Below are 25,432 nucleotides of genomic sequence, written 5' to 3' on the forward strand. Positions count from 1 at the left end.
GCTGCAGGTGGAGGCAGCCACTGAATGCTCCACGCTTCTCGCTGATGCGCGCCCCCTGGTGGATGCACACACGCAGCAAATGCGATCTGCCTGTCTCACACACCACGGTCCATTTCCTTCAGATAAAATAGACACTGAAGAAGCATGTTTTCCAGTGCAGCTTACACAGATGCAAGGAAGTCGTAGAAGTTTAGTTTTCTGCAGCAACTGTGGCTCTAGCTCACACAACTCCAGGGCCCAAAATTGTCCTGCACGGGGACAGACATGCAGGAATTGCCTTAAAAAAATCACTTCGCTAAAGTATGCCGATCAGCACCTGCTACGCAAGCATCACAGAAGCGACAACCGTTTGCCTCTAATGACTGCACTGAAATCAGACATGTATCAGCGGGCCAAACAGCTTTTAGGACATGTACTGTGCTTCTCGGCGAGGTGAGCCTTCCGCTGTTGATGGATACGGGTGCAGCGGCATCTCTGCTCAATGCTAGTACATACCACAAGTTCTTTTCCCATCTGCCACTGCAGCAGCCCTGCACATCCCTCTGTGGTTATGACAGCTCTAAGATCGCTATACTGGGTGTTCTTCATGTTCCAGTCCGCTATGGCTCCAAACCCCTGCCATCATTTCCCTTCTATATTACTGAACGGGGTGCCAACCTCCTGGGACTGGATCTTTTCACATGCTTAGGATTCACGCTGCGAGATGACAAGGGCTCAGACATCCACCACATCACCACTACCTGGCAACAGAGATGGCCGGCGCTGTTTGATGGACTCAGCTGCCTCACAGCTTTCACCCACAGGCCTCCGGTGGATCCAGAGGTGTCATCAGTCATTCAGCCCCTGCTTAGGATTCCTCTCGCCTTGCGGGTTGAAGTGACAGCGGAGCTCCAAATGATGCTGTCTATGGGAGTGATCGAACCAGTCAATGCTGCCCCCTGGATCTCCAACCTGGTCATTGCAGGGAAAAAGTCTGGGGGAATACGAGTCTGTGTGGACTTGCGCTCTGTCATTAAGGCCGTTATTCCCGACAAGTACCCTTTACCCATGGCTGAGGAGCTGACCACCCACTTCTATGGGTCGACGGTATTTACTAAGCTGGACCTGCGCCAAGGTTACTTGCAGGTGCCACTCCATCCTTCCAGCAGAAACCTAACAGCGTTTGTCACACACACTGGGGTATATCAGTATACACGCATGCTGTTTGGCTTGAGCTCCGTCCCCAGCTGCTTTCAAAAGGTGATGACCACCATCTTGGCTGGTATTCCTGGAGTTGCCATTTTCTTGGATGACATAGTAGTGCATGCAGCAGATATCCAGACACATAATGACCGTCTCAATAGGGTGGCTAGTGCCCTCATGGAGCATAATCTTACACTGAATGCAGAGAAATGCACGTTCGCCACCTCAGCCATTGATTTTGTGGGATTTCGTCTCCCGCCCAGAGGCATCGCCCCTCTCCAGTCAAATATTGAGGCTATCCACCGAATCCCAGAACCCTCCTCCACTTCCCAGGTAGCCTCGTTTCTGGACATGACAGCCTACTACCTTTGTTTTCTGCCTCAGTACTCCCGAACCATAGCACCCCTCCGTCAATTACTAAAGAAAGATGAGCCATGTAACTGGACTGCAGAATGCTCTGAGGCTGTCCAAATGCTAAAATCCCAGCTTACCACACCACCCATTCTAGCTCACTTTGACCCGGACAGTCCGACAATCGTCCCCTGTGATGCCTCCACACAAGCACTGGGTGCGGTTCTCTCACAGGAGCAGGACGGTGTTGAAAGGCCTGCAGCATTTGCTTGCAGGGGCCTGACCCCACGGAACAGCGCTACTCTGTCGGTGAACGCGAAGCCCTTGCCTGTGTCTGGGCTACTGAGAAGATGGCACCTCTATCTTTACGGGCGGCGTTTCACCCTCCACACAGACCATCAGGTGCTGCCCATGCTTCTGTCAGCTTCTGGCTCGGGTCATAAACCCCTGCGCCTGCACAGATGGGGTGAGCGCCTGAGACAGTACAATTACCAGCTGAAATTCACACCAGGGAGGGACAATGTGGTCGCTGATCTCTTATCTCGGTCCATGCAGTGAATCTCAACCTTTTGGCGTACCGGTCCTATCAATGGCGCACAAGGGTCATTTGGGCATCGTAAAATTTAAGCAAAGATGCCGGGACCTGGTCTGGTGGCCGGGCATAGACCGGGATATTGAGGGGCTGGTCAGGGACTGTGAACCGTGTCTCCTTAGTGGAAAGACTGGACAACCAGCCCCAACCCCTTTGCAGCCAGTCCCATGGCCTTCACGTCCATGGAAGCACCTACAGTTAGACATCTGTGGGGAAATTCATGGCCATGGAGTTCCTCCTCATCAGCGCTTTCTAGTTGTCATCTACGATCTCCATTCTAAATGGCCTGAGGTAGCACCGGCAGGGACAGGTACATCACAGACTATCACGCAGATACTGGACAGTCTGTTTGCTCATTGGGGCATGCCCCGTGCCATAACTACTGACAACGGGCCCCAGTTCATTTCTGCAGAATTCTCCAACTTCCTCAGCAATAAGGGAATTAAGCATATTCGTGCCGCACTCTACCATCCCCAGGCAAACAGTGGGGTGGAAAGGTTTAATCAGAGCCTTAGGAATGGGATTCGGGCGCATCTGGTCCAGGGGTACTCATTTCAAATGGCACTTAATCAAACCTTGTTGCACTACAGGGCTAGCCAGCACAGCACCACTCAGGCTTCACCTGCTCTGCTCATGCTCGGCCGGGAGATGGAATTTCCCCTAGACAGGCTCAGAGCACCGGGCTTGTCAGCAACAATACTAACTGCCCCCCATCGTTTTGGCATCGTTTTGGCATCGTTTTGGTCTGAGCCTCACCAAGTGGTCCGTCAGCTAGGATCCGCCACATTTCTGTTAAGTGACGGCTCACGCTGGCATGCTAGTAGATTGCAGAAAGTACCCATCCCTCTTACACCAACAAGAGGTTCGCAATGGAGCATAACACAAGAGCAGCACAAGGAGTCAGTTCCTTAGTCCCACGACCAGAACCAGTACAGCCATGGTCACACCAGGCACCTCAAGGTTTCCATCTCGGGGAGCCCCCACAACAGCCAGGACCTGACCTGCCACCACTCCTGCCAGCAGATGGCCCTCACCCTCCTCAGCCATTGCTTGATGTTACCCAAAATGGCCAGGAAATGCCCCAGCAGGCGACTTTGGGAGGCAGACCATGCATGAGTTGCGTGCGGCAGACAGAAAAGTGAATAAAGAAAAAAAGAAACATCAGAGTTTTTTTTAGCATTCCGTCAGTTTAAACACAACATCATGCTGTTTATCTGATGTTGCTAAATTCTATTAAGAGTGTAACTGTTGTATGCAAATTTCCAATATTGTTATATTTATACATTCATACAGTGTATTTATTATGAGTAACAGATTCTCCAGGAGTCTCTCTGTGAAGGGAATTCTTGTGGTTGATCGTCTGTTCTTCGGTGAGATTGGGACTCTGGATGGAGGGATGGAGGTTTACGGAGGAGAGAATGTTGAATTAGGAATACAGGTAAACCACATTCACATGCAAACGTGTTGATCATTCTCCTACATATTATACTATATTTACATAGTAGCCATAGTAAACCGTGTTGAGTTTTCATGTGTTTGGTTCAGGTGTGGCTGTGTGGAGGAAGTATAGAGATTGTACCCTGCGCTAAAATTGCTCACATCGAGAGGGCACACTGATCTTAGCAATGTAATGAAGAGAAATGCCCTCCGAGTGGCAGACGTTTAGATGGATCAATACAAGAACAATTTTCACATAGCCTGGCATATTCCAGTACAGGTATCATGAAAGAAATCCACTTTTATCATCTGTTGGACACATCCAAAGAAAGTTCTAGCAGTGTTGATTTTTGTGTTATTAAGAGTGAGGCATGACAATTATTTCTTCTGTTGACACATCAATTTACGCGAAGAAAACAAAAATAACAACTTTATTCAACAATTTGTCTCCTCTGTGTCTCTCCACATCACCGTAGCATCATTTTGGAGAATATCCGCTGAACGCAAACTGCAAAAAGCGCGGCTGACACAGAAGAGCATACGCAGTTTGCGTTTAGCGCATATTCTCCAAAATGGCGCTACGGTGATGCGGAGAGACACAGAGGAGACGAATTGTTGAATAAAGTCGTTATTTTTGTTTTCTTCGCGAACAAAAAGTATTCTCGTCGCTTCATAACGTTACGGTTGAACCACTGATGGCAGATGGACTATTCTGACGATGTCTTTCATAACAGTAGTGTCGCGAGGTGGAGCCCCAGTATCAAACTCCCGCCCAAACTCCCACAGACCCAATCAACCATAACATCACGCCCCGTTTTTATAGCATCAAATTACTAGCTAAAATCAAACTTATCACAAAAACGAACAATTGAACATATATCAGCGTGATAATAACCTTAAATGACCAAAACCATCTTTCGGAAAATTGTATTGGAAGTGTAATTTATTTTTTTATTTTGACTCAAGTCCCAGTCGTTTACATGGAGAAGGCGGGGTTTATGACCTGTACTGCAGCCAGCCACCAGGGGGCGATCAAAGAGCCCGCAGCTTCACTTTTCAGGACGTGTGAGGCACACCCGGTTTGGAACTACCTGTTTTTATATAGTCTATGGGAACGACATGGGGGTAAGTGATTAATAACAAAATTTTCATTTTGGGGTGGAGTAACCCTTTAAAGGGGTGGTTCACTGGTTTTTTTCTAGGCTTGATTGTGTTTATGGGGTGCGGTCTAACGTGTTAATGCTTCCTTTTTTAAAAAACCCATTATTTTTCACATAATTTACCTTTATTCCACACCGCTCTGTCCCTTCTCTGAGAAACACGCTGATCATTTCCTTCTTTTATGAAGCCCCTCCCTCAGAAATAGGCGATGGGCTCTGATTGGTTAGCTAGCCCAGTGTGTTGTGATTGGCTAATCCGCCTCTAGTGCACGTCTAAACATCCCAAAAAAACGCATTCTTTTTCACATAATTTACCTTTATTCCACACCGCTCTGTCCCTTCTCTGAGAAACACGCTGATCATTTCCTTCTTTTATGAAGCCCCTCCCTCAGAAATAGGCGATGGGCTCTGATTGGTTAGCTAGCCCAGTGTGTTGTGATTGGCTAATCCGCCTCTAGTGCACGTCTAAACATCCCGCCCCTCACCTCAGCGGCATGTGCTCCGTTTGTATTGTAAACAACGGCGTCGTTAATATCGCTTATCAGTTTGAGCCTGATTGAGACAGAGGATATTACTGAAGAGGATCGTGCAGAACCTGTGCAAGCACGGCTTTTAATGGTAGGCCTATGTTTTTTGTTTGTTGTTGTCTCATACTTTTAGATACTCGTTGCTCTGGCCGGACAGGGCATCACAATATAGTAAGGGGCGTAACATTTCCGTCACACGCTTGAGGTATTCGGCCAATCACAACGCACTGGATAACTGGCCAATCAGAGCACATCTCGCTTTTCAGACTGATGAGCTTTGTAAAAATCTATGCATTTCAGAAAGGCGTGGGGCATATAGGAGAAACAATAATCTACAGTATGTGGAAAATAATGTGTTTTTTTAACTTAGTACGGCAACTGCACGCGCGTCCATGTTTAACGCTTCTCATAGCTATGTGAAAATAAGTGTATAATTGGAAGTTACAGTTCTTTGTTGGAGCTGAGCTGAATGAGAGAGAGAGAGAGAAAGAGATGCAGAGCAGGGGAACGCGAGGAACAGGATTGAGAACCGCTGCTTTAGAACATTGATTTTGAAACTTGTGAATCCATTAGAATCGTTAGAAGACAGAATCGCGATTCATATATGAATAGATTTTTACGTGCACCTCTAGTTTTCTCTTCCTCTTCTCTAAAGCAGCGCAGCATGGCCTCGGCCCCTTTGCTGCCTTTTCCCGAGGGTGGGGTTTATCTGGGTTTGTTACGTCACGAACCCGGGAAGTAACTTGTTGTAGTCCCTACCAGCCGTTTTTGTAGGCATTAAACTGCTAGAATTTTAAAAGACAATATCTCCGTTTGCATTGAACTTTCAGATTCGTAACTTTGCAGATATTGTTTATGCTCAAACAGCAACATTACACTATAACTAACGTTAAAAAAGTGAAATCGCAATGAACCACCCCTTTAATATTTGTCTACCAAATGTTTGAGATGTGGATAGGGATATAGTTTGAACTGTGTCAGTGTTTTGCTTGTATAGCTGTTTGCTTATCATTAAACTAGTCAAACAACCAGTGCACCTGTTCTCGTCTTCTCCCACAGAACCATGGGATAGACATCGGTGATGTATTGTAGAGAGCGAAACTGAGAGAGAGGCTGAAATGCAAACCATTCCAGTGGTATCTGGAAAATGTAGACTCTGAAGATCAGAAAATAATGGTTGTCCTACTAACACAAACAGGTGATTAATAATCTGCAAACATGTTTATGGTTTGATCAGGGGCCACTTGAACAGACAAGTACAAGTCATTACAGTCCCTCCCAGATAATTCTGAATTCTGTTATATTCTCTCTCTCTATATATATATGATTATATTATTTCTCTATATACATTTTTTTTTTACATTTTCCAAGCTTTAATTTCTCGTCACACAGGTGTTTTACTATACAGAAAGTGGTGCAATATGTATCTGTATGTATATGTTCACACAAATATCACATGACCCGCTGTGTAATTGATCCCGGCTCAGACAGATTTCCAGAGATGTACTCGTGTTCAGATACTAAAAGTTTAAAGCAGCACAAAAAAAACGGAATAATTCATGACCTAGAAAGCACTTTTAATGACAAAATATAAATATCCCTGCATGAAAAACCTCCTTGTTCAGATACATTTCTGGATATACCTGGTGTTTTCAGGGACACGCTATACAGAACAGAGGCACTAAACACTGTCTGGAGATCAGTGCTGACCAGAAAGGAGAATATGAAGTTTTAATTCAGGACTGCAGAAACCAGCACTGGCGGATACAGTATGTAATTAAGGACTTAAAAAATGTAGGAGACTCAATTAATTTATGATATAAATGCTGTGGACAAACCTCAGATTAGTATTAAGTCAAATAATACTTTAAACCTACAATACAATCAAATAAAACAACTTTCAACCCCCTTAGTTTTATAAGATAAGTAATAATAAAAAATACAGTCCTATCCTCTTCTGTTTGTCATGGTTATGAATTCTCTGCCACAAATTTGTTCCACTTTTCCTTCCATACGGTCATAGCTTTGTCCTGTAGTTGTGGTGACAAAGAACTGTACCTGTTAATAAAGGGGAAAAGTGCAACCTTAAATAATTCTTCTACATAACTAAAATGACTTTTCAAATGAAAGTATGTGAATAAATAAATATTAAGCACCTGATTGAATTCATCGCAAGCTCCTTTAGAGTGCCCAAGTTTGCAGTCAACCCACCAATACCCACAAAGACCTGGTAGAAATCATAGGAGAGTCCTGTGGTCCCGAACAAGGTGGGATCATCAGAGCTCACAACTACAGGATGGCCGTCTGACATTAGTACTGCGGCTGGGTGGTTTCGCAGATCCGAGACCAGTTTTAGCACCTGGAGAAGATGAAACACTGTTGATTCAACCAATCACACTGACATTTGACAAAGTTCTTTTAAATGTAAGTCTGTCCAAATATTATGTACAATGGCTGGATGCTATTGGCCAAACTACTTTTCAGTCAGGGTTAGACAAGTAACGCGAGTTATGTAATCAGATTACTTGTTTCAAGTAACTAGTAACGAAATGCATTACTTTTAAATGTACAAGAAAATATCTGAGTTAATTTTTCAAATAAGTAACGCAAGTTACTTTGTTTTCCCATTTATTCACTGACACCTCTCCTGTCCCCGTGTTGAGAGAAATTTGGAGTGAGGTACAGAGGCACTTCCTTCAGGCTGAGGCTTATTAATTTCACTTTTGGTGTGAAAGGGCCTACAATTGCTAAAAATATAACTTTGGGGCAAGCCCAGCCCAGGTGGCAAAACGTAAGGAAAAGTAATGCAATGCAATGCATTACTTTTTCATAAAAAGTTAACTAAGTAACCCAATAAGTTACTTCGTATGGAGTAAAGCAATATTGTAATGCATTACTTTTAAAAGTAACTTTCCCCTATACTGCCTTTAGCAAGTATGAAAACAATAGAAAAACAAAGCCAAAACCCAGACATTTTAGACAATTTAGAAATCCCGGCCAGGATATATCTGGGAATAAGGACATATGGTCAGCCTAGTTTTGCACCACAGCCGTACCTGATTGGAAATGGGACACAGCTCCACTGCCACCCCTCTCATTCTGGACAGCTGCTTGGCCAGGGGATGATGAACCAGTGCGAAACCATGTCCTATGCGGCTAGTGTTAAACAGCAGAGCATCTAACACATTCCTGTCCACATCTGTACCATCCAAATCTAAAAACAAACATCCACAGAAAGCCTGTTCCAGTCTGGAAGTTTAACTGTAAAACAATTAAGTGTAGTGATGGACGCTTTTGAAACACTGCTTCTAAACCTTTTCATTTGTTTTTCTAACCACTGGTTTCTAGCACATTTCAAACTGGCAAATTAATTCTCAGTGAACCCATGAACTAGTGTCTATTATATACTTCTATAAATGTGTCTATGATATACTTCTATAAATCTGCATTTGTATAATGAAAAGGAAGAGTAGTCTTTTATTGGCGTATTTAAACAAGCCCTCAATAAAACAAAACAGCAAATATTATAGAACACATATTATATAGACTTCATATTTTATGGTATTTGATTGGGGTGACCATCTGTCTTCTTTTTATAAATAGCCTAAAATGTCCAGGTTTTGTCTTTGTTTCTCTATTGATGTGCTCTCTACAGTCTTCATACATTATACACACATATTTGCATTGCTTTGACCGTTCTCTGTAGATCCCACCTTCTCGCACGCCAAGATTGGTTGATTATGTACAGTGCCTGCACGCTATTGTTCAAACTACTTTTCAGTCATTACTTTCAGCAAGTATGAAAACAATAGGAAAACAAACAGTGCATCTAAAATCCTATACTGACTGATTAGGTACTACATTTGAATTTGAATTTACTTCACGACCGTTAAAGTACATTCTAGTATGAATATGGGTAGTATGAATGAAATTCATATACTACATCCACCATGTTGTTACTTTCACATGACCTACCTGCGTCAGTTGCATCACTTCACTGTCATTTATAAATCCTCTCCCGTGGCCTCATGGGATAGTAAAGTGTCCATCGAATGCGCACTTCAGAATCGGAAGAAGTAGGTCATCCGGGTAATTTTTGCAGACTGTTTTTCGAATACAATGAAATCGGACATACTACCCACCTCACATACTGTTTCTTGCATACTATATAGTAGGGAAGCATGTGATTTCGGACACAACTACAGCCAAAATCCTGACATTTTAGGCAATTTAGAAATCTTTACCAGGACACATCTGGGAAAAGGGGGACGTATGGTCACTCTATATTCAAAGTTTTCTTAATTGCATTTAACGGGTTAAACTTTTGATAAAACCTTTGCATTTGGTTTGTAAAAGGTGTTTTTATGCATGTTTGTGCTGAATTGCATTTACACCATTTTGACCAGCGACTGGTGTTTCGAGCGCTTCGCTGATATTTTGCAAAGCAGTTGATTCAATTCATTCAAAACTTCAAAAAGCTTTGTTTCTCCCAAAAATGATGAAGTGAGCTACATATACTGACCTGTCTCTCCAGCATGAAAAAAGAAAGGAAGTTGTGTCTTAATCTCTGAAGCGAGTGATAAGGCATCTCGAAAGTACCAGATAGATCCTCCAGTGTCTTCACGACCTACCTACAGCAATAAATTGATCGAATTAGAGAAAACAAATACTAAATGTGGTCATTTAATTTCACCCCGTTCATTTTTTCTTTAATTCTGATTGAGTCAAATGTGACTCTTCAGTGAGCGTCATGGTGCCATGTCACCTTTTAGAACCGACTCGTCCTGGTTCAGTTATTTTGGCTTTGTTATTGCTGTGGCTTGCTTGCACAGTGCAGACAGTAACATATTTAGTATTTAGTATTGCATTCTGGCGACATGGCCGTGAATTGTAACTTAAGTCAAAGATGAGATTACCAGGTCGAACCCAGCAACGATGTCTGGATATTTTCTCTGCATTTCAATGGCCTCTTGTACTGCCTGCTTCACTTGAGACACACTAAGAGACCTGAGTAAAAATGCATTCAGATCAGACTGATGTGATTGATGATTAATATTCTTAGTATGTTAAATCATGTCAAAAATCCTAGACCATATTTCATCTTTTTGAATTCAAACGATTTAACGAGAGTTAAATGTGTTTTTATTCTGCAGTAATGAATACCATGTGTCTTTTCTTTTGTAAGCTTGAGCTGATGTTTCAAGAATTATTATCCATAATCTCATAATCAGAAGTTTCACCGCTGTTAGTCTAGTGGAAACATAATTAAAATAGTGGAGTCATAACTGAAAACAGAAAAATCTTATTTGGATAGTCAGTTCTAGAAACAGTAACCATTAAAGTGACTTTATTAAATAAACTAACGTGGCTTATGCTCTTTAAAAGGAAGAAAAAAATACTGTATGAAATATCATTTGGTTTAAAGGCTGTAATTCTTTAATAGCTGTTTTAAAAAAATCATAAAGCTGACTGTTGTGACCCTTGGTAACAGAAATGAAAGTTATTTACATTAAAAGTTGTTATTGTTGTTGTTTTGTAAAGGTTAAGGTAAATTAAGTATGTATTTGGCTTATTCAGTTTATTCAAGAGAGACAAGAGAGAACGTTTATTGATTGATTGATTTAATGTAGTTTTACCTGTGGACAGAGAAGATTAAACGAGATCCTATGAAATCTGGATGATTTGCTCTGAACTGCTCAGTGATGTTTCTGTAGACCTCCAGAGACCACGCTCTGTCATGGGTAGTGCCATCGAGTTCATACGCCTGAACATAATTATAAAATATACACATTTTTCATCCAAGTGCACATATACACTGAAATATGGTGATGTGGTTTAAGAGCCACAAACCTTGGACTGTCCGACCCTCAGCTCCAGGTACATGATGTTGTCTTTGTAAAGCTCCTTCAGACCCTGGTAGATGTAGTCTTTAAAGACAGGTGCATATGTGATCAGCCCAGATAGAGCGATAAAAGTCTTCTCAAACCTGTCCCATGCTGCATCTTGTGTCGGATAAGACGTCTCCGGGTCTTCCGTGAAAAGTGTGAGATTCCGCATTAAACTGAGAAAGGTCATTTGCTTAATTAGTTTATTTTCTCTTAGTTGGTTCTAGAACTGTTTATAATACAGCCCTGCAGCTTGAAAAAAAATCTGCTGATTTGCTATCAAATCAATTAATCAATCGATCAATAAAATATAATATTTAATTTGATGATGCTGAGTTAAAAAATATCAATAAAACTTCCATCAGTTTTTGTAACACAATAAGAATTAAGTTTTTTTCAAATATGAATGAATCGGCATTAATGCACTTGTCAAATGTCACCAAAAAACAACAACTAAAAAAATATTTTAAAAAATAAAAACATTATATATTTAACTTTATTCTGCAAAGTAGTGGAAAATATATTCACATACTCTATTTAATGTCAAAGGAATTTAGAAAAGAAGCTTTTTTCCCCACAAAATATGTAATTTTCTGTTGCTGTTTAGATGTAGTAAAACACCCACAGATGTGGCAGAAAACATCTGGGTCATGTTTGCATTTTCTTCTGTCACTTGCCGTAATTCTAACCTTGAAATCAGAATTAGGCATAAAATTGTCTTTCAAATCATTGATACATGTGAAAATCAGCTGAGAATTGAACAGACACTTAACCCGGCTTCATGTCATGTCTTTGTGGCTGTTTTTCTGCTGCATGATTAAATGATAATGCAAGACATATTCACTGTACAAATGGTTGTCAAAAGCAAAAATGCTATGAAATGCATGAGAAAGTGTGATAGGCAAAAACTATTTCTGGAATCAGCACCCCAAAATTAGTAAGAAGCAAGTACTGGATTTCATTTAGCAAATATATTTGAGGTAATTTTTGCAATGCTTCATATAAAAGAGCCACTAAAGCCATACCTAAAATATATATATGTTTATTTATTTATTTATTTTTACAAAACAAATGGCCACAATAACAGTGGCCATTCAGGGCATTTTAGTGAATTGAAAAGCATCATATATACAGCATATGATGCTTTTCAATTCACTAAAATGCCCTGAATGGCCACTGTTATTGTTTGTACCAGTGGCCAAATGTGGCTATTTTAAATCTGATGTTGAAATACGTTTAATCACCTGTTATCAAAGGCAGTGACATCACTCAGACTTGCCCTCAGCACATCTAATCGTTTCCACAAAGAGCATCCCCATCGTAGAAAGGGCGTATTGGCTGAGAAAAGGAACTGCACTGACCCGCCCCACTTGAAGCAGATGTAACAATGAGGCCTGTATGTTGCATTCATTACCAGCCAATCCACACTCACCATAGCAGAGCTGTGGATGTGAAGAGCTGCACCTGTAAGGCACAGAGACATTTTATTATCTGAAGGACAGATGTTTCCCAGATATACGAGTAGTAGTTTTACCCTTTGGCATTTTCTGTAGCAGTTTGAAGACAGGGCTTTTTTGCATGGTGTGCCGCATTTTGAAGAAGTGATTGGCAGGTGGGAAAGGTGAAGTAGCCATTTCTTTCAGCTTCAGCTGGTGTAGGAGTAAATCCAGCTGCTGTTCAGCCGCAGTGAGCTCCACTCTGCCCCCTACCTGCTGGGACATGTCCTGCTTCAGCATCAGCTCCCTCTGATGGGGATCTGGCTTTGGATTACACTCTCTGATACACAGTAACATCAGGACAATCAGAGCTGCCATGCTTGAGAGACTCCTCATGCTTGTACAGAGTTCCTGAGGTAGTGAGAGAGTGATATTCCCATTCTTGTTCGTTTTTTTTAATGGGATTTTTCTATATCCAACTTATTTGATGGTTCATTAGCAAAGTTGTTTTGGTGTAATTTGCACCTACACTCAGCCTGGACATTCAGGTTGTGACATGATTTTAGTCATTCAAAGTCTAAACGTGTAGCTTGAAGTCTAAGCTTTATTATGGATTATGGGCTTGTATTTTAGCCAGAAGTGATGGTTTAAAATACCTTAATGATTAATTTATTACAAGCATGCCGTTTTTGTTTTGGAAGTCATTAAGTGATGGAATGGTGTGGATTACTTGTGGATTATTGTGATGTTTTTATCAGCTGTTGGGACTCTCATTCTGACGGCACCCATTCACTGCAGAGGAACCATTGGTGAGCAAGTGATGTAATGCTAAATTTCTCCAAATCTGTTCTGATGAAGAAACAAACTCATCTACATCTCTGATGGCCTGAGGGTGAGTACATTTTCAACAAGTTTTCTTTTTGGGCAAACTACTCCTTTAAACTTGTAAATCATAAGTCTACACTTGTTTTCTTATTTACTGGAAAAAGGTTAAAGGTCAGGACAAGACAGATGTCAACTTTATTTCATTATTTTAAGATCAGTTCTACTTCTGCTACTAATAATAGTTCAGCTGTTTTCTCACTCGCAAATATTTTTGCAGTCATTCTGTAAAAAGCATTTGAAAGGATCTATTGTAAATTCACTTGGCACACCATTTAAATTTTGAAACTTTGAACAGAAATGTTATTAATATTTATTATATCAAGTATTTTACATGATAATCATAAAAAAATATTAGATCATTCAGCACAGGTTTTGTTAGATCTATTTCCTTATTATTTTTTATATGGTATAGCTTAGACCCCAGCTTTTGCAATAATCAAATAATTTACATTCCTAACAATTTAATCTGGAAAACTTCAGTGGTAGGAAAACAGCAAACCTTAAAAAAATTACTATTGATTATTAATAATAAAGAACTCCATTCACATGCTAAAAGTGACCTTACCTTCAAGTTTATTTTGCTCATTACTCTTTTTGTTCGCTGCTCTTCGTCTTACATCCAGAGAACATGCATTTCAGCTGCTGTCTGTCTGTATGTCTAGTGCGATGAAGTTCCTCATTCTGCAGGACCAGCACATGTTCAGAATGTGATGACAATGGAGCATGTGACATACTGTGAAATCTCAAGTGACCCAGGAACAAGAGCCTTCTGCAAACCCTTGTCATTATGACATTCCCCAAATGACTGGCATTTACCCGCTGACAACACGAGACTCAGTAAGAAGACAATGGGAGAAGATCTGTTTGGTACTGTTTTTCATTATATATCATTTTCACATCAATATAATCTTTGCAGCAATAACAGACACGATTGCTTGTGATATACAGGTCATGCTCTGCACCACAGGAAAGCAAATAAAAATTTTGTTTTTCTGATGGATGTTCAAGATGGGTCCGTCTTCTCCTCCACAGCCACAAAATGGGTGAGTTCACAAACAATCGTGGAATTTCTACATCAGTTTAAGACTGAGCTCACTCAGGCGTTTCTGTAAACATAACCGTGTTATATTACAGCTGCATTCAGAATCAAACACATGAGATGTTATGGACCAGAGTTCTAGCAGCCAAACGAAACACTATTTTGATCCTTTTTACAGCAATAATGAATCACCACACACACATACACATGATATTTTCTTAAATACAAGGAATGGAGTCTTTAACATCAGAATAAAAATAAAAATACAACATCAAACAATGGCGTTCTGCCGTGGTTTGGAGCGAGTGAGGATCAGTCCATGAACTTGCGGTTCTGGTTTGCACCAAATAGGGTGACTCGGATTTCCGGCATCATCTGAAAAGAATCGAAAATGAAAAATCTATCGTACAATTCACACTGCTTCTCTTAATCGTAACCCTCTCGGCCCAATTTCTGTACCTGTTGTGCTATGAGGTTCAGCCTGCTCTCCAGAGTGTTGGACACTTTGATCTTCCCATCAGCATTATACAGCTCGATACCACCAGAGCTACAAAAAAACACAGAGACTTTCATTTCATATATTCAAAAACCACAATTAAGTAAAAAAAGATATTCAGGCTAATTTTGTAAATGAGATATTGAAACGGCAGATGCTCACACTTCTGGAGAGAGGAAGTTCTCCTGGTCAATACGCACTTCAAGATTGTCCTTCACTGCTGCCTTGTAGATGGGAATGTTTTTCTGCACAGCAGCCTAATATAACACATGTTTGTGCTTGGTTTATATCATGAAGTAATCGGTTATTAATAATTGCCAAAGTAATACACAACATTATTTGCTATAGAAGTGTATATATAATTATATAACTATATAAGAAGTTAAACTATATTTAAATTAGTATCATTGAGATACTATTACAGTGTTTTTAATATTTTGCATTTTCTTTTTAATTTCAAAGTTTTAGTAATTTTGCTGTTTTTGTAATTTTTTGTCTATTTTTTATTTATTATATTTAAGTTTTAGTTATAGTTATTTTAGTACATTAAGTTAAAATAAATTTAAAAAATAAAAATTTTGTCTTAGTAACTAGCTAAAATAATATATATAAAATACATAATTTACATTATATAATACATCATATAATCTTAGATTGCTGAAGCCAGTGTTTTTTTTTTGTTTCATTAATATGCTATTATAGTTTTTATTAATATTAAAAAATTTCCATTTTAATTTCAAAGTTTTACCAATTTTTTAAAATTTTTACAAAGCTCATCGGTCTGAAAAGCAAGGTGTGCTGTGAAATTTTTATATCATCTTTTGATATTTTAATACATCAAGCTAAACTAAATGAAAATGAGTAATGTCTTCTTGGCAACTAGCTGAATTTTTATGTTTTATTTCAGTTAACATTTATTTTATTTCATGTAACACAGTTGTTTTTTTGTTATGGTTTTAGCTTTAGGTTTAGTGGACTACAGACCTGCACTATGCCCACGTCCTGTTTGCGGCAACGGATGGTCACTTTGTGTTCCAGGAGCTGGTAAAAACCCTGAAACATGAGAATATCAGAGCGTGTCCTGATAAGACTCGCATACAGTCCTTGACAGACATGGTTTGCTATAATGTTTAATTATACAATCACTCACCTGCAGGACCAGTCCGTCCATCAGAGCAGCGTATCTGGATGGATCTCTGGCTACATTCGCTAGTCGCTGACGTGCATCGTTTAGCAAATCCTAAAAAAAAACAAAAACAGAATTAATACTGCAACGTAAACAGACAACATAAACCCAATATTTCTTTTAAGGCTAGATGTGCTACAAAAGAGAACAGAAACTAACCGAAATCATGTCATCACGGGCCTTCAGGACCTTCAGTCTGGCCTGGTTCATTAGGTTGGACATTTGACTGTGGACATGAAGCAAACATTTAAAACATCTGAACATTCATAGATAACTAAATGATCTGGAACTTTTTACTGCATGAAATAATTGTTTGAGTAACAAATTTTGAGGAAACTGGAAGTTTGCACGGTAATGATTTGGGCGTCTGGCTGTTTCAGTCAGAGGAAGTCACACTCACATTTTCTTCTGCTGTTCGATCTGTTTCTCCTTCTTCTCATAATACTCCATAATCTTCAGACGCTGAGTCTGAACCAGCCGACCTTTCTCAATGTTGAACTCCTCCTCTGCCTGCAGGGGGAGTCACTTATCATCATATCAGTTCTTATAAACGGCCGGTCACACCATTTCACACCATTTCCACTGTCACAGCCTCTTAAAGATAGTATTTAGATGTTTTAGTGGAATAATTTAAAGCTAGACTAGACTAAATAAAAAAATTACCTTTGCATCAATCTCCTCTGCTTTTTCATTGGCCTCCTGCTCAATGAAAGCCATCATGTGCTTGATCTGGAAAGATATGGGAATCAAAAGAACAATGATTCAATATCTATCAGGGAAAAAATGCTTTAAAGGAACATGAAAAGCAGAAGTCTAACAGGATTACTATATTTAAAACCCACTTGTAAATGCAAGCACTTGCATATCTTTGTTTCCTAATTTTGTATAAAATACATTGTTAGACCCTTGTTGGTTGTTTCCTGAGAAAAATCATCTGAAATCTGTTTAATGTTACAGTAGCAAAGAGTTGCCCTGTTGTGGCTCCATCACAAGGATGTGGAATGTGTCTTTCTAGTGTGTGTGTGTGTGTGTGTGTGTGTGTGTGTGTTTAGTATGTTATTACTATGCAGAACGTCCTGCATCTTAATATTCTGTATCATCTGCATTCTAAAATTGGTCTTTTTGTTGTGAATGTTTGATATTATTCATCACACTACCTTGGTGCATTTGTTTTCGAATGAGATGCTCAATTTAATTTTTCCTTATTGATCCTTTATGCACATGTGCGTGATCGCGTATACGTATTAAAATGTATTAATATAAATTCATTATTATTATTATATAGACAGGTCTCGTGATTCAAGCGCGTGTCTAATGAATAAATGACGAACAACCTTGAAGGCCACATCATGGTATTTTATGATCGATGCTCGTGCCAGGCTCGCCTAAAACAATGCATTTGTCAAATCACTGAGGGGTTAATCTTGCTACAGTGTTACGGTGTAATATAGAATAAAGTATGCATTTGAACGCCTTTTCACCTGCTTCTGGACGTCGGCATCGCTGAGCGCCATGACTGCTGCTGCTGTAAGATGATTTTAAACTCCACCGACTGAAAGGGCTCGTTTCTCGGCGACGGAAAGACGTTTGCGTGAAAAAATAGATTTCAAATATATTTTCGAAAAGCCTACAGATTTAAAAACGCACAAAAAATGACATGAAAGGGTCGACCGTGACAGTGTCTGAGTCGTGAAAATAGACTGGAAGGATCAGCTGATTCTCAGTCAATGATGACACACGCGTCACATGATGCGTGTTTCCTCTCTGGAAGCCAATCAGATCACAGTGCGCGTCTAGGCTTTTTGTTGCGGTTTATGTGACATGCGATTATTTTGAACCTGTTACAGGCGATAATAATAATGACAATATTACTAAGAGTAATAATAAAATATAAAACTTTAAAAAAAAAAGGTTTGTGTAGTTTAAAATGAGAAAATAACAACATAAACCTAGTCTGTGAGGGACTCAAGTACAGTGGTTTAATGGATTGTACTGTTGTTTAGCAACATACTGATTGTTCAGTTGATCAAATGTCGTTCCAAAAAACTTTTAAGTACACCAAAACTCCATAAAACAGTTTTGAATGTTGTGAGACGTACAAATTACGTACCACGGACGTTTATACAGCAAGTGCCATAGTAAAAACTGTACACAAACTGTATTCGGGCACATATGATCATTGTGAAATGGTGGGAAAATGAGGGGAAAGAGGAAGTAACATTGACCTTAAAGGGATAGTTCACCCAAAAAAGAAAATTTGATGTTTATCTGCTTACCCCCAGGGCATCCAAGATGTAGGTGATTTTGTTTCTTCAGTAGAACACAAACGAAGATTTTTAACTCAAACCGTTGCAGTCTGTCAGTAATGGAAGTGAATGGGAATCCCGGCTTTGAGAGTAAAAAAAAACATACACAAAGAAAACCAAATTAAACCCTGCGGCTCGTGACGAACTGTCCTGAGTGCGTTCTCAACAGCCATCCGCCTTAAAGCAAGAAGAAGAAGAAGACGCATCACGCGCCGGCTGTTGAGAACGTGCTCAGGACAGTTCGGACATTGCGGTGAATCAGAGGAAAAAAACGATTTAAATACTGTTCAGTTTCTTGCACAGACCGATCGTTTTGTGTCTTTACACATCAATGTATCGTCACGAGCAGCATGGTTTAATTTGGTTTTGTTTGTGTATGTTTTTTTGACTCTCTAAGCCGTGATTCCCATTCACTTCCATTATATGACTGACAGACTGCAATGGTTTGAGTTAAAAATCTTCGTTTGTGTTCTACTGAAGAAACAAAGTCACCTACATCTTGGATGCCCTGGGGGTAAGCCGACAAACATCACATTTTCATTTTTGGGTGAACTATCCCTTTAATCACAAGGTGGATGCTAACTTTGTCAAACAAACACATGTCAAGCAAACTGGAATCAAATTCAAACAGATCGATGTGTCATGACTCATGACCCTCATTATAGAATCGAACAAAGGTAAGTGGACCGATGGGAGTTTTACTGCTTTGTTGTGTCACCATGAGTTGGACAGATGTAATTGGATAGGGGTGGGATTTTAGGGGGCAGGGAAGTGCTGGACTGCATTCTGTTGCTCCAGTGACCCTCCTCTGTATTTATTCAAGCCTCCAGTCTGACTAAACCTTGCCCTCAGAGAAGGTAAGATCTATTTTCAATGGCTGCTTTTGCAGAGTTAAGACTGTTTGTATTCTGTGTGTAGACTTTTGTCTATAACAGAAGGGTATTTACTGTTTTCCAGTCTTAAAAATATGACAATATGTGCTGTTTCAATTTCTTGTATGGGTAATATGAGAATGTAAGCTTTGGGCAGTTTGTTTTAATTTCAAATGATACTCCATTTCATAAAATCTGCAGTGCTGTAAGGTACCATAAGCATGTTTTCTATAACAGTAGTAATATAGTGGAATCTGTCACGCTTTAACAGGCTGAAAAGATAATTAGATTAGATCGTCTCATTATATTAACTGTCTGGTTAGTCAATGACTTATTCAGCCATACTTAACTAGTTACTCCTGCTGGTTAAAATATGCCTCTCTTTAGGTTTATATAGAATAACTGTTGTCATTCTCGCCTGTTTCTCATTTGTTCCATTGGTTCACAATCTGCCTCTGTCAGAGGTCAAAGTTAAAAAGCTACAGCATGTATTTCTTGCTCATCTGATCCCTTTAAGCACTTCGACCTTTGATCTTGGCGATGGGCTTTAGTTTACTGTCTCTTCACAATCTGACTGTTGACGCTGCACGTTTTCACTGTGACGTGACTGAAGCGGTGCTGGTGCAAACGATAACTGCTGTTACCACCATGTTCTGTACTTCATTAATGTGTCTGGACATGAAAATTTGTATAATCATAGAGTTTACTGACAAATTACATTTGGTTGTAAAAGAGTAAGTATGAATGTGTCCATTTTGTTTTCTTTCACCCCAAAAATCTAAATCTAAATTGCATTTAGATTTATGCAAGAGCAAGAGATTTATGAGTTTAGGATTTGTTACTCTGACAAATTAAATTAAATCTAGTCACAAAAGAGTAAGTAGATCTATGTCCATTTTGTGTAAGAGCTACATGAACTGAACCATGATCCTGCCATGCAATGTGAAATATCTGAGATTCTCTATTCAGCAGATGGAGATATATATAATGGTTGCATAGCCAGTCAGATATGTACGGTGGCCGAGAAGTGCAAAAAACAAATCACAATTCTGAAAACAAAATAACAAATTACAAACGCAAATGCAAGTCTAAAAAACAAAATAACATTTCAGAAAGCACAACAACAATTCAGAAAACATTATAACAAGTCAGAAAACACAATGACAAATTCGAAAACAAAATAACAAGTCAGAAAACACAACGACAAACCTTAATTATTAAATGCATTCCACCTTATTGGTACAATAAAGCCCTCCCTACACCTACCCTAACCCTACCCGATACTTTATTTTCAACTTTTTGATTATTTCCTTAATTTTTATTGAAAATAAATGCCTTTACGATGTGATACGAGATTTGAAAAGGGAGAAAAAAAAAGTTTGGCAAAAGACGGGATCGAACCCGGGTCGATTGGGTCAAAAAGCCAACAACACACACTTATCTATCTGCACCACTGGAGCTGATGTTTTACAGCCACTTTTAACTAAATGTAAATAGACACCCCGTATTTTTTATTCCATAGTAAGGGCAATTCATACAATCATTTTAAACTGAGCTACTTTAATACCATCTCCGAACTTTCTACCACGACTCTGCTGTTCTTCGGCTGGTTCTTCCTGTATACGTTGATTGACAGATGTCTCGTCCAGTCAGCGGTGAGTAATCCCAAACCAATGAGATAAGTGTGTGTTGTTGGCTTTTTGACGCGATCGACCCCACGGTTCGATCCCGTTTTTTGCCGAACTTTTTTTCCCTCCCTTTTCAAATCTCGTATTAGCAATGGATTCTATTTACACTAAGTGAAAATAGCAGTATTTTTAGCAATATGCTATTTACACTAAGTGCAAATACCTATTTACACTATGTTAAAATAGCAGGATTTCTACTATCAAGTATACTACTTGTTGCAAATAGTGGCAATTATCTGCACTTCAGTATTGTAGTACATTATAAAACAGTATGCAATAATAACGTATTGAGTGTAAATTATAATTTTAATTTTAATTATTAAATGGATGCCACCTTATTGGTACAATAAAGCCCTCCCTACACCTACCCTAACCCTACCCGATACTTTATTTTCAACTTTTAGATTATTTCCTTAATTTTTATTGAAAATAAATGCCTTTACGATGTGAAACGTGATTTGAAAAGGGAGGAAAAAAAGTTCGGCAAAAGGTGGGAATCGAACCCGGGTCGATCGCGTCAAAAAGCCAATGACAAGCACATAGCCTCTGCCAACAAGGCGGGCTATTTGCACTAAGTGTAAATAGACACTCCGTATTTTTTATTCTCTAGTAAGGGCAATTCATACAATACATTTAAACTGAGCTACTTTAATACCATCTCCGAACTTTCTACCACGACTCTGCTGTTCTTCGGCTGGTTCTTCCCTGTATACGTTGATTGACAGATGTCTCGTCCAGTCAGCGGTGAGTAATCCCAAACCAATGGCGCTGTCTCAAACTATACCTACCTCTTCCGGTTTGTCTGATTTGTCGTTGTGTTTTCTGATTTGTTAATTTGTTTTCGGATTTGTCCTTGTGTTTTCTGACTTATTTTGTTTTCGAATTTGTCATTGTGTTTTCTGACTTGTTATAATGTTTTCTGAATTGTTGTTGTGCTGTCTGAATTATTATTTTGTTTTTTAGACTTGCATTTGTAATTTGTTATTTTGTTTTCAGAATTGTGATTTGTTTAGCACTTCTCGGCCTCTGTAGATATGAGCTTACTGGCCTACATAGATCACAATATGATACGATATGATAGATTAGGATGTTTGTAATGGACAAAATATGAGTTAATGGACAAAATCCTGTCCCACATTTTTTCCCTCATTGAATATTAAATTCAATTTGGTTTGGTCTCTTCCAAATAGATATAAAATATAAGAAGTTAAAAATGTTACAAAAATGTTACCCTTTCTAAATATATTAAAAGTATTGAGAAAAAAATGTTTCTCTGAGAATGACTGAATTATTACTATTTATTATTTTATTTTGTACCTATGTACATATCACTCAGAAAAAAATTCAGAATATATTTAAACACTTTTAAATTTTCTTTATTACAACACAAAAGGTTCAATACATTGTTAATTTATTTATTTTTCTTGGTACATTTTTACATAAATGCAAATTTTAAGGTAAAATTCCTCAACTATCATGTTTTTTTTTTTATTAAAAAATTATTATACTATAACTACTATGCTATAATTCTTATGTCTGTCGATATGATAGGCAAAATGTTTAACCTTGTATAACCTACTTTTGGTTTTTATTATTATTATTGTTGTTTTTATTTATTCATTTTTTGATTGTTGTTGCTGTCATTTCATAGTTCAAATCACTGAAGTAAAATGGGTTGTCAATGGCTTTTTATATTTTTGAATTTGTTCTTATATTAAACGTCAGCAAAACATAAGCTGTAAAATAAATTTTTACATCCCAAGTTTCCCACAATGCTCATATTAATTTAATTAAACAGTGACACAATGCACTTACATGCCTGAATGCATTTTTTTTTGTCTCTCATCTTTTTAAAAATTAGTCAGATTTTCACAGAGGAGTAAAAGATCTTCCATCCTGTCTGATGACAGGCAGTTTGTGGGGCCCGACTCTCATCAGGATCAAACCTCAAGCCTGGAGGAGAGCAGCAGTGGGTCCGGCCCCTGGCAGACTGCTAGTCTAGCTGAGTCCTGGGCATCCATTAGTGACATGGAGCCAGAGCTTGGAAGTCTAGAAGTCTCCGCCTCTGACAACATCATCCACCTAGAGGTGGAGCTCCATCAGAGGGCGGAGTCAGAAGAGGAGGAGGAGCTTCAGAGCAGCGTGCTGAGCATGATTGGCAGTGAGAAGGAGCTGGAAGAGATTGGAGAACGTCCTGCAGACTCAGATCTCAAGCCTCCAGAGACTGTGGAGCTCCTGATGTGTGTGGAGGAGCCAGTTGTGGAGGAAATTGAGGCAGAGATGGATTCAGAGCCAGTTTTCACTCACACTCCTCTTCTGTCTGAGCCTTTAGATTTTACGCTGGCTTCGGTTCCCATACCTGAAATCATCTCACAGGTTTTAGATAATCTCCCACCCTCCACACTCACACACTCAGAGGAACCTCATGCCTCTCAATCAGGCTCTATTAATGCACCTAGTGTGTCAGCGTCATCTTCAGAAGAGGTTGTTCCAAAGGCAGACCCGCTTTCAGCCGCACCCTTTGAACTCCCTGTGCTGCTGGTTGGTGGCGCCGCCCTGTTGGCGGTAATGGCAATACTTACATTTAACTTGATTAGAAAGTAGCTGTAGATCTCTTTAATAGTTTCAAAATTGTAGAACAATTCAACAAATTGTATTACTGATTATGTGATATAAAAAATTAGAAGGTTATTAAATATTGTCGCTTGTCTTATTTTGTATTTTTACACACATACACACAGACTAAACACAGTCTGAGAGTCTGGATCATCTTTAACCCCAAAAATCAAAAGAAAAAATACATTGTGGTATGTGTTATACAAGACTTCCATTTATTCTGATTTTAATAAAAAAATTATTATCTGTACAATAAAAAGGTGACAGGATCATTTTCAGTATTACAGTACAAATATAGGCTAATTTTTCTTTTTAAAATATTTTTCAAACTAATGACTTAATTTGTTTATTAATATTTTGGGTGACATGTTTAATAAATAAAAAGCAATCAACAGTACAAATGATGTTAATTTTCAGTATTACAGCACAAATATAGGTTTTATTTGTTTGTTTGTTTATTCACGCTTTTGATGAGATATGTTTAATAACTCATATGCTATCAATAGTAATAAAAATTCTGTCAATTTTCAGTATTACAGTACAAATCTAAGCTTAATTTTCTTTTAAAAACAGTCTCCAAAATATATGTAATTAATTCATAATTAATTAATTTTTTTATTTTATTTTGGGTGAGATATGTTCAATAAATAAAAAGCAATCAATAATAATTCAAGTGCTGCCATTAATATGTGGATGGATGGCGCTGTGTCCAATATGTAATATCACCTCTCCGACAGCAGGTGGCAGTATGAATCTCATCTCACCATAGACTGCGAGCGACAAGCAAGAGAGTGTGTACGGAAGTATTTGCTATTCCCATGATACCCAGTAAGAGCCTCAGATCCTCCAAAATGAGTAAATCAAGAACCTTGAAGAAAGAGATAAGTGTGGCAAGCGAGGTAAATGGCATATTAATAGATGAAAATGTGTGCCATATTATGTGTATGAAACAGCTAACGGATAACCTTACACTTATGTCAGTCTAATGAAAATTAGATGTGAAATTATATATATATAAAAAAACAAAAACAAAGTAAAGCAGATCATAATGTCGTTGTGTCATAGTGCCACTCTGAAGGGTCCTATGTGAAAATGTCTGTTTTCATATCGTTGTATCTATTGAGATATGATGCTCATAGGTTGGTCTCTTTAGATTGACCGCATTGAAGAGCGCAAATGGCCAACTCTCGCAAGACAAATAAGCAACCGCTGCTTCAAAAACAAGAAAACACAAAAGCTTCAAAGGGGAGCTGTAACATAGCCACATATTTATAGCCTACTAAAATATAGGCTATTCGAACCATATTTACTCTTAGTATTAGTATAGGACTACTTGTTTTTTATTACAGCCCGTGATAATTAATACATTACAAAACATTGTAAAAATTAAAAAATAGGCTAAAAGAAAATCATCCCACTCCTCTACGTCTACTTCTGTCATCGCTTGGATTACAGCGTCACGCGCCTTTTTTTTGAACGTGATTTTCTCCAATGATGGGGAGGAGGGGGCGGAACATTTGGCAAATTACGCAGCAGCACTTATATTATTGCACTGGTTGGCTATTAACTGCGAGCAGACAGAGTGTCATTCAATGCATTGGAGAATACGGCGAACATCAATAAAGAAACGAAGTTGCTTGTCAGATTTCCCTAGCAAGCAACCATATTTTTTAAAATAAACCCAAAAAACCGCAACCCGCGACCCGGGATTTTTTCACGCAACTTTACAAAAAAAGAAGCCCAAAGTCGCGTATAATACACGGACTTGGCAACT

The 25,432-nt window shown here is 38.9% G+C and overlaps 3 protein-coding genes and 1 pseudogene across 4 annotated transcripts; 2 read left to right on the forward strand and 2 right to left on the reverse strand.

Moving 5' to 3' along the window:
* The window catches only part of LOC107711461 (probable polypeptide N-acetylgalactosaminyltransferase 8), a 10,008-nt pseudogene extending 2,941 nt beyond the window's left edge, over positions 1–7,067 (forward strand).
* Positions 7,068–7,206: 139 nt separating this feature from the next.
* Positions 7,207–14,245, reverse strand: LOC107711479 (adenosine deaminase CECR1-A-like). The gene is made up of 10 exons (XM_016516457.1): positions 14,002–14,245; positions 12,669–12,941; positions 12,379–12,598; positions 11,100–11,310; positions 10,886–11,013; positions 10,166–10,256; positions 9,772–9,880; positions 8,306–8,463; positions 7,406–7,608; positions 7,207–7,307 (listed from the first exon to the last, which is right to left on the reverse strand). Exons 1-10 carry the CDS (start codon positions 14,039–14,041, stop codon positions 7,220–7,222), a joined length of 1,521 nt encoding a protein of 506 aa, XP_016371943.1. The 5' UTR covers positions 14,042–14,245; the 3' UTR covers positions 7,207–7,219.
* Positions 14,246–14,316: 71 nt separating this feature from the next.
* LOC107711482 (V-type proton ATPase subunit E 1-like) lies at positions 14,317–17,946 on the reverse strand. Its single transcript, XM_016516459.1, has 9 exons — positions 17,658–17,946; positions 16,840–16,905; positions 16,577–16,686; positions 16,336–16,402; positions 16,141–16,230; positions 15,975–16,043; positions 15,153–15,247; positions 14,954–15,041; positions 14,317–14,869 (listed from the first exon to the last, which is right to left on the reverse strand). The coding sequence occupies exons 1-9, from the start codon at positions 17,688–17,690 to the stop codon at positions 14,807–14,809; spliced, it is 681 nt and encodes a 226-aa protein (XP_016371945.1). The 5' UTR covers positions 17,691–17,946; the 3' UTR covers positions 14,317–14,806.
* Positions 17,947–19,100: 1,154 nt separating this feature from the next.
* On the forward strand, positions 19,101–23,804 carry LOC107711481 (uncharacterized). 2 transcript variants are annotated; one of them, XM_016516458.1, is made up of 2 exons: positions 19,101–19,159; positions 22,904–23,804. In XM_016516458.1, the coding sequence occupies exons 1-2, from the start codon at positions 19,132–19,134 to the stop codon at positions 23,644–23,646; spliced, it is 771 nt and encodes a 256-aa protein (XP_016371944.1). In that variant the 5' UTR covers positions 19,101–19,131; the 3' UTR covers positions 23,647–23,804. The 2 variants fall into 2 exon arrangements, 1 of the variants encoding a protein (XP_016371944.1); XR_001636707.1 differs by lacking the exon at positions 19,101–19,159 and adding an exon at positions 19,201–19,339 and having other exon boundaries at positions 22,904–22,979.
* Positions 23,805–25,432: the final 1,628 nt, after the last annotated feature.

The sequence above is a fragment of the Sinocyclocheilus rhinocerous genome, unplaced genomic scaffold (assembly GCF_001515625.1).
Source record: "Sinocyclocheilus rhinocerous isolate Xijiao unplaced genomic scaffold, SAMN03320098_v1.1 scaffold208, whole genome shotgun sequence".
NCBI lineage: Eukaryota > Metazoa > Chordata > Actinopteri > Cypriniformes > Cyprinidae > Sinocyclocheilus > Sinocyclocheilus rhinocerous.

What these genes read in the sequence shown, in the direction of transcription:
- LOC107711482 (XM_016516459.1), bottom strand. Translation starts at nt 17,690, where the DNA reads ATGGCGCTCAGCGATGCCGACGTCCAGAAGCAG. An exon ending in AACTTCCTCTCTCCAGAAGT is followed by an intron (nt 15,042 to 15,152) that starts GTGAGCATCTGC and finishes GTTTTTTTGTAG; the next exon opens with CTCTGGTGGTATCGAGCTGT. An exon ending in TGAACCTCATAGCACAACAG is followed by an intron (nt 14,870 to 14,953) that starts GTACAGAAATTG and finishes GATTCTTTTCAG; the next exon opens with ATGATGCCGGAAATCCGAGT.
- LOC107711481 (XM_016516458.1), top strand. Translation starts at nt 19,132, where the DNA reads ATGACCCTCATTATAGAATCGAACAAAG. An exon ending in CATTATAGAATCGAACAAAG is followed by an intron (nt 19,160 to 22,903) that starts GTAAGTGGACCG and finishes TTTAAAAATTAG; the next exon opens with TCAGATTTTCACAGAGGAGT.
- LOC107711479 (XM_016516457.1), bottom strand. Translation starts at nt 14,041, where the DNA reads ATGAGCAAAATAAACTTGAAGGTAAGGTCACTTTTAGCAT. An exon ending in GCTACAGAAAATGCCAAAGG is followed by an intron (nt 12,599 to 12,668) that starts GTAAAACTACTA and finishes TGTGCCTTACAG; the next exon opens with GTGCAGCTCTTCACATCCAC. An exon ending in TTTTCATGCTGGAGAGACAG is followed by an intron (nt 8,464 to 9,771) that starts GTCAGTATATGT and finishes GTTTGTTTTTAG; the next exon opens with ATTTGGATGGTACAGATGTG.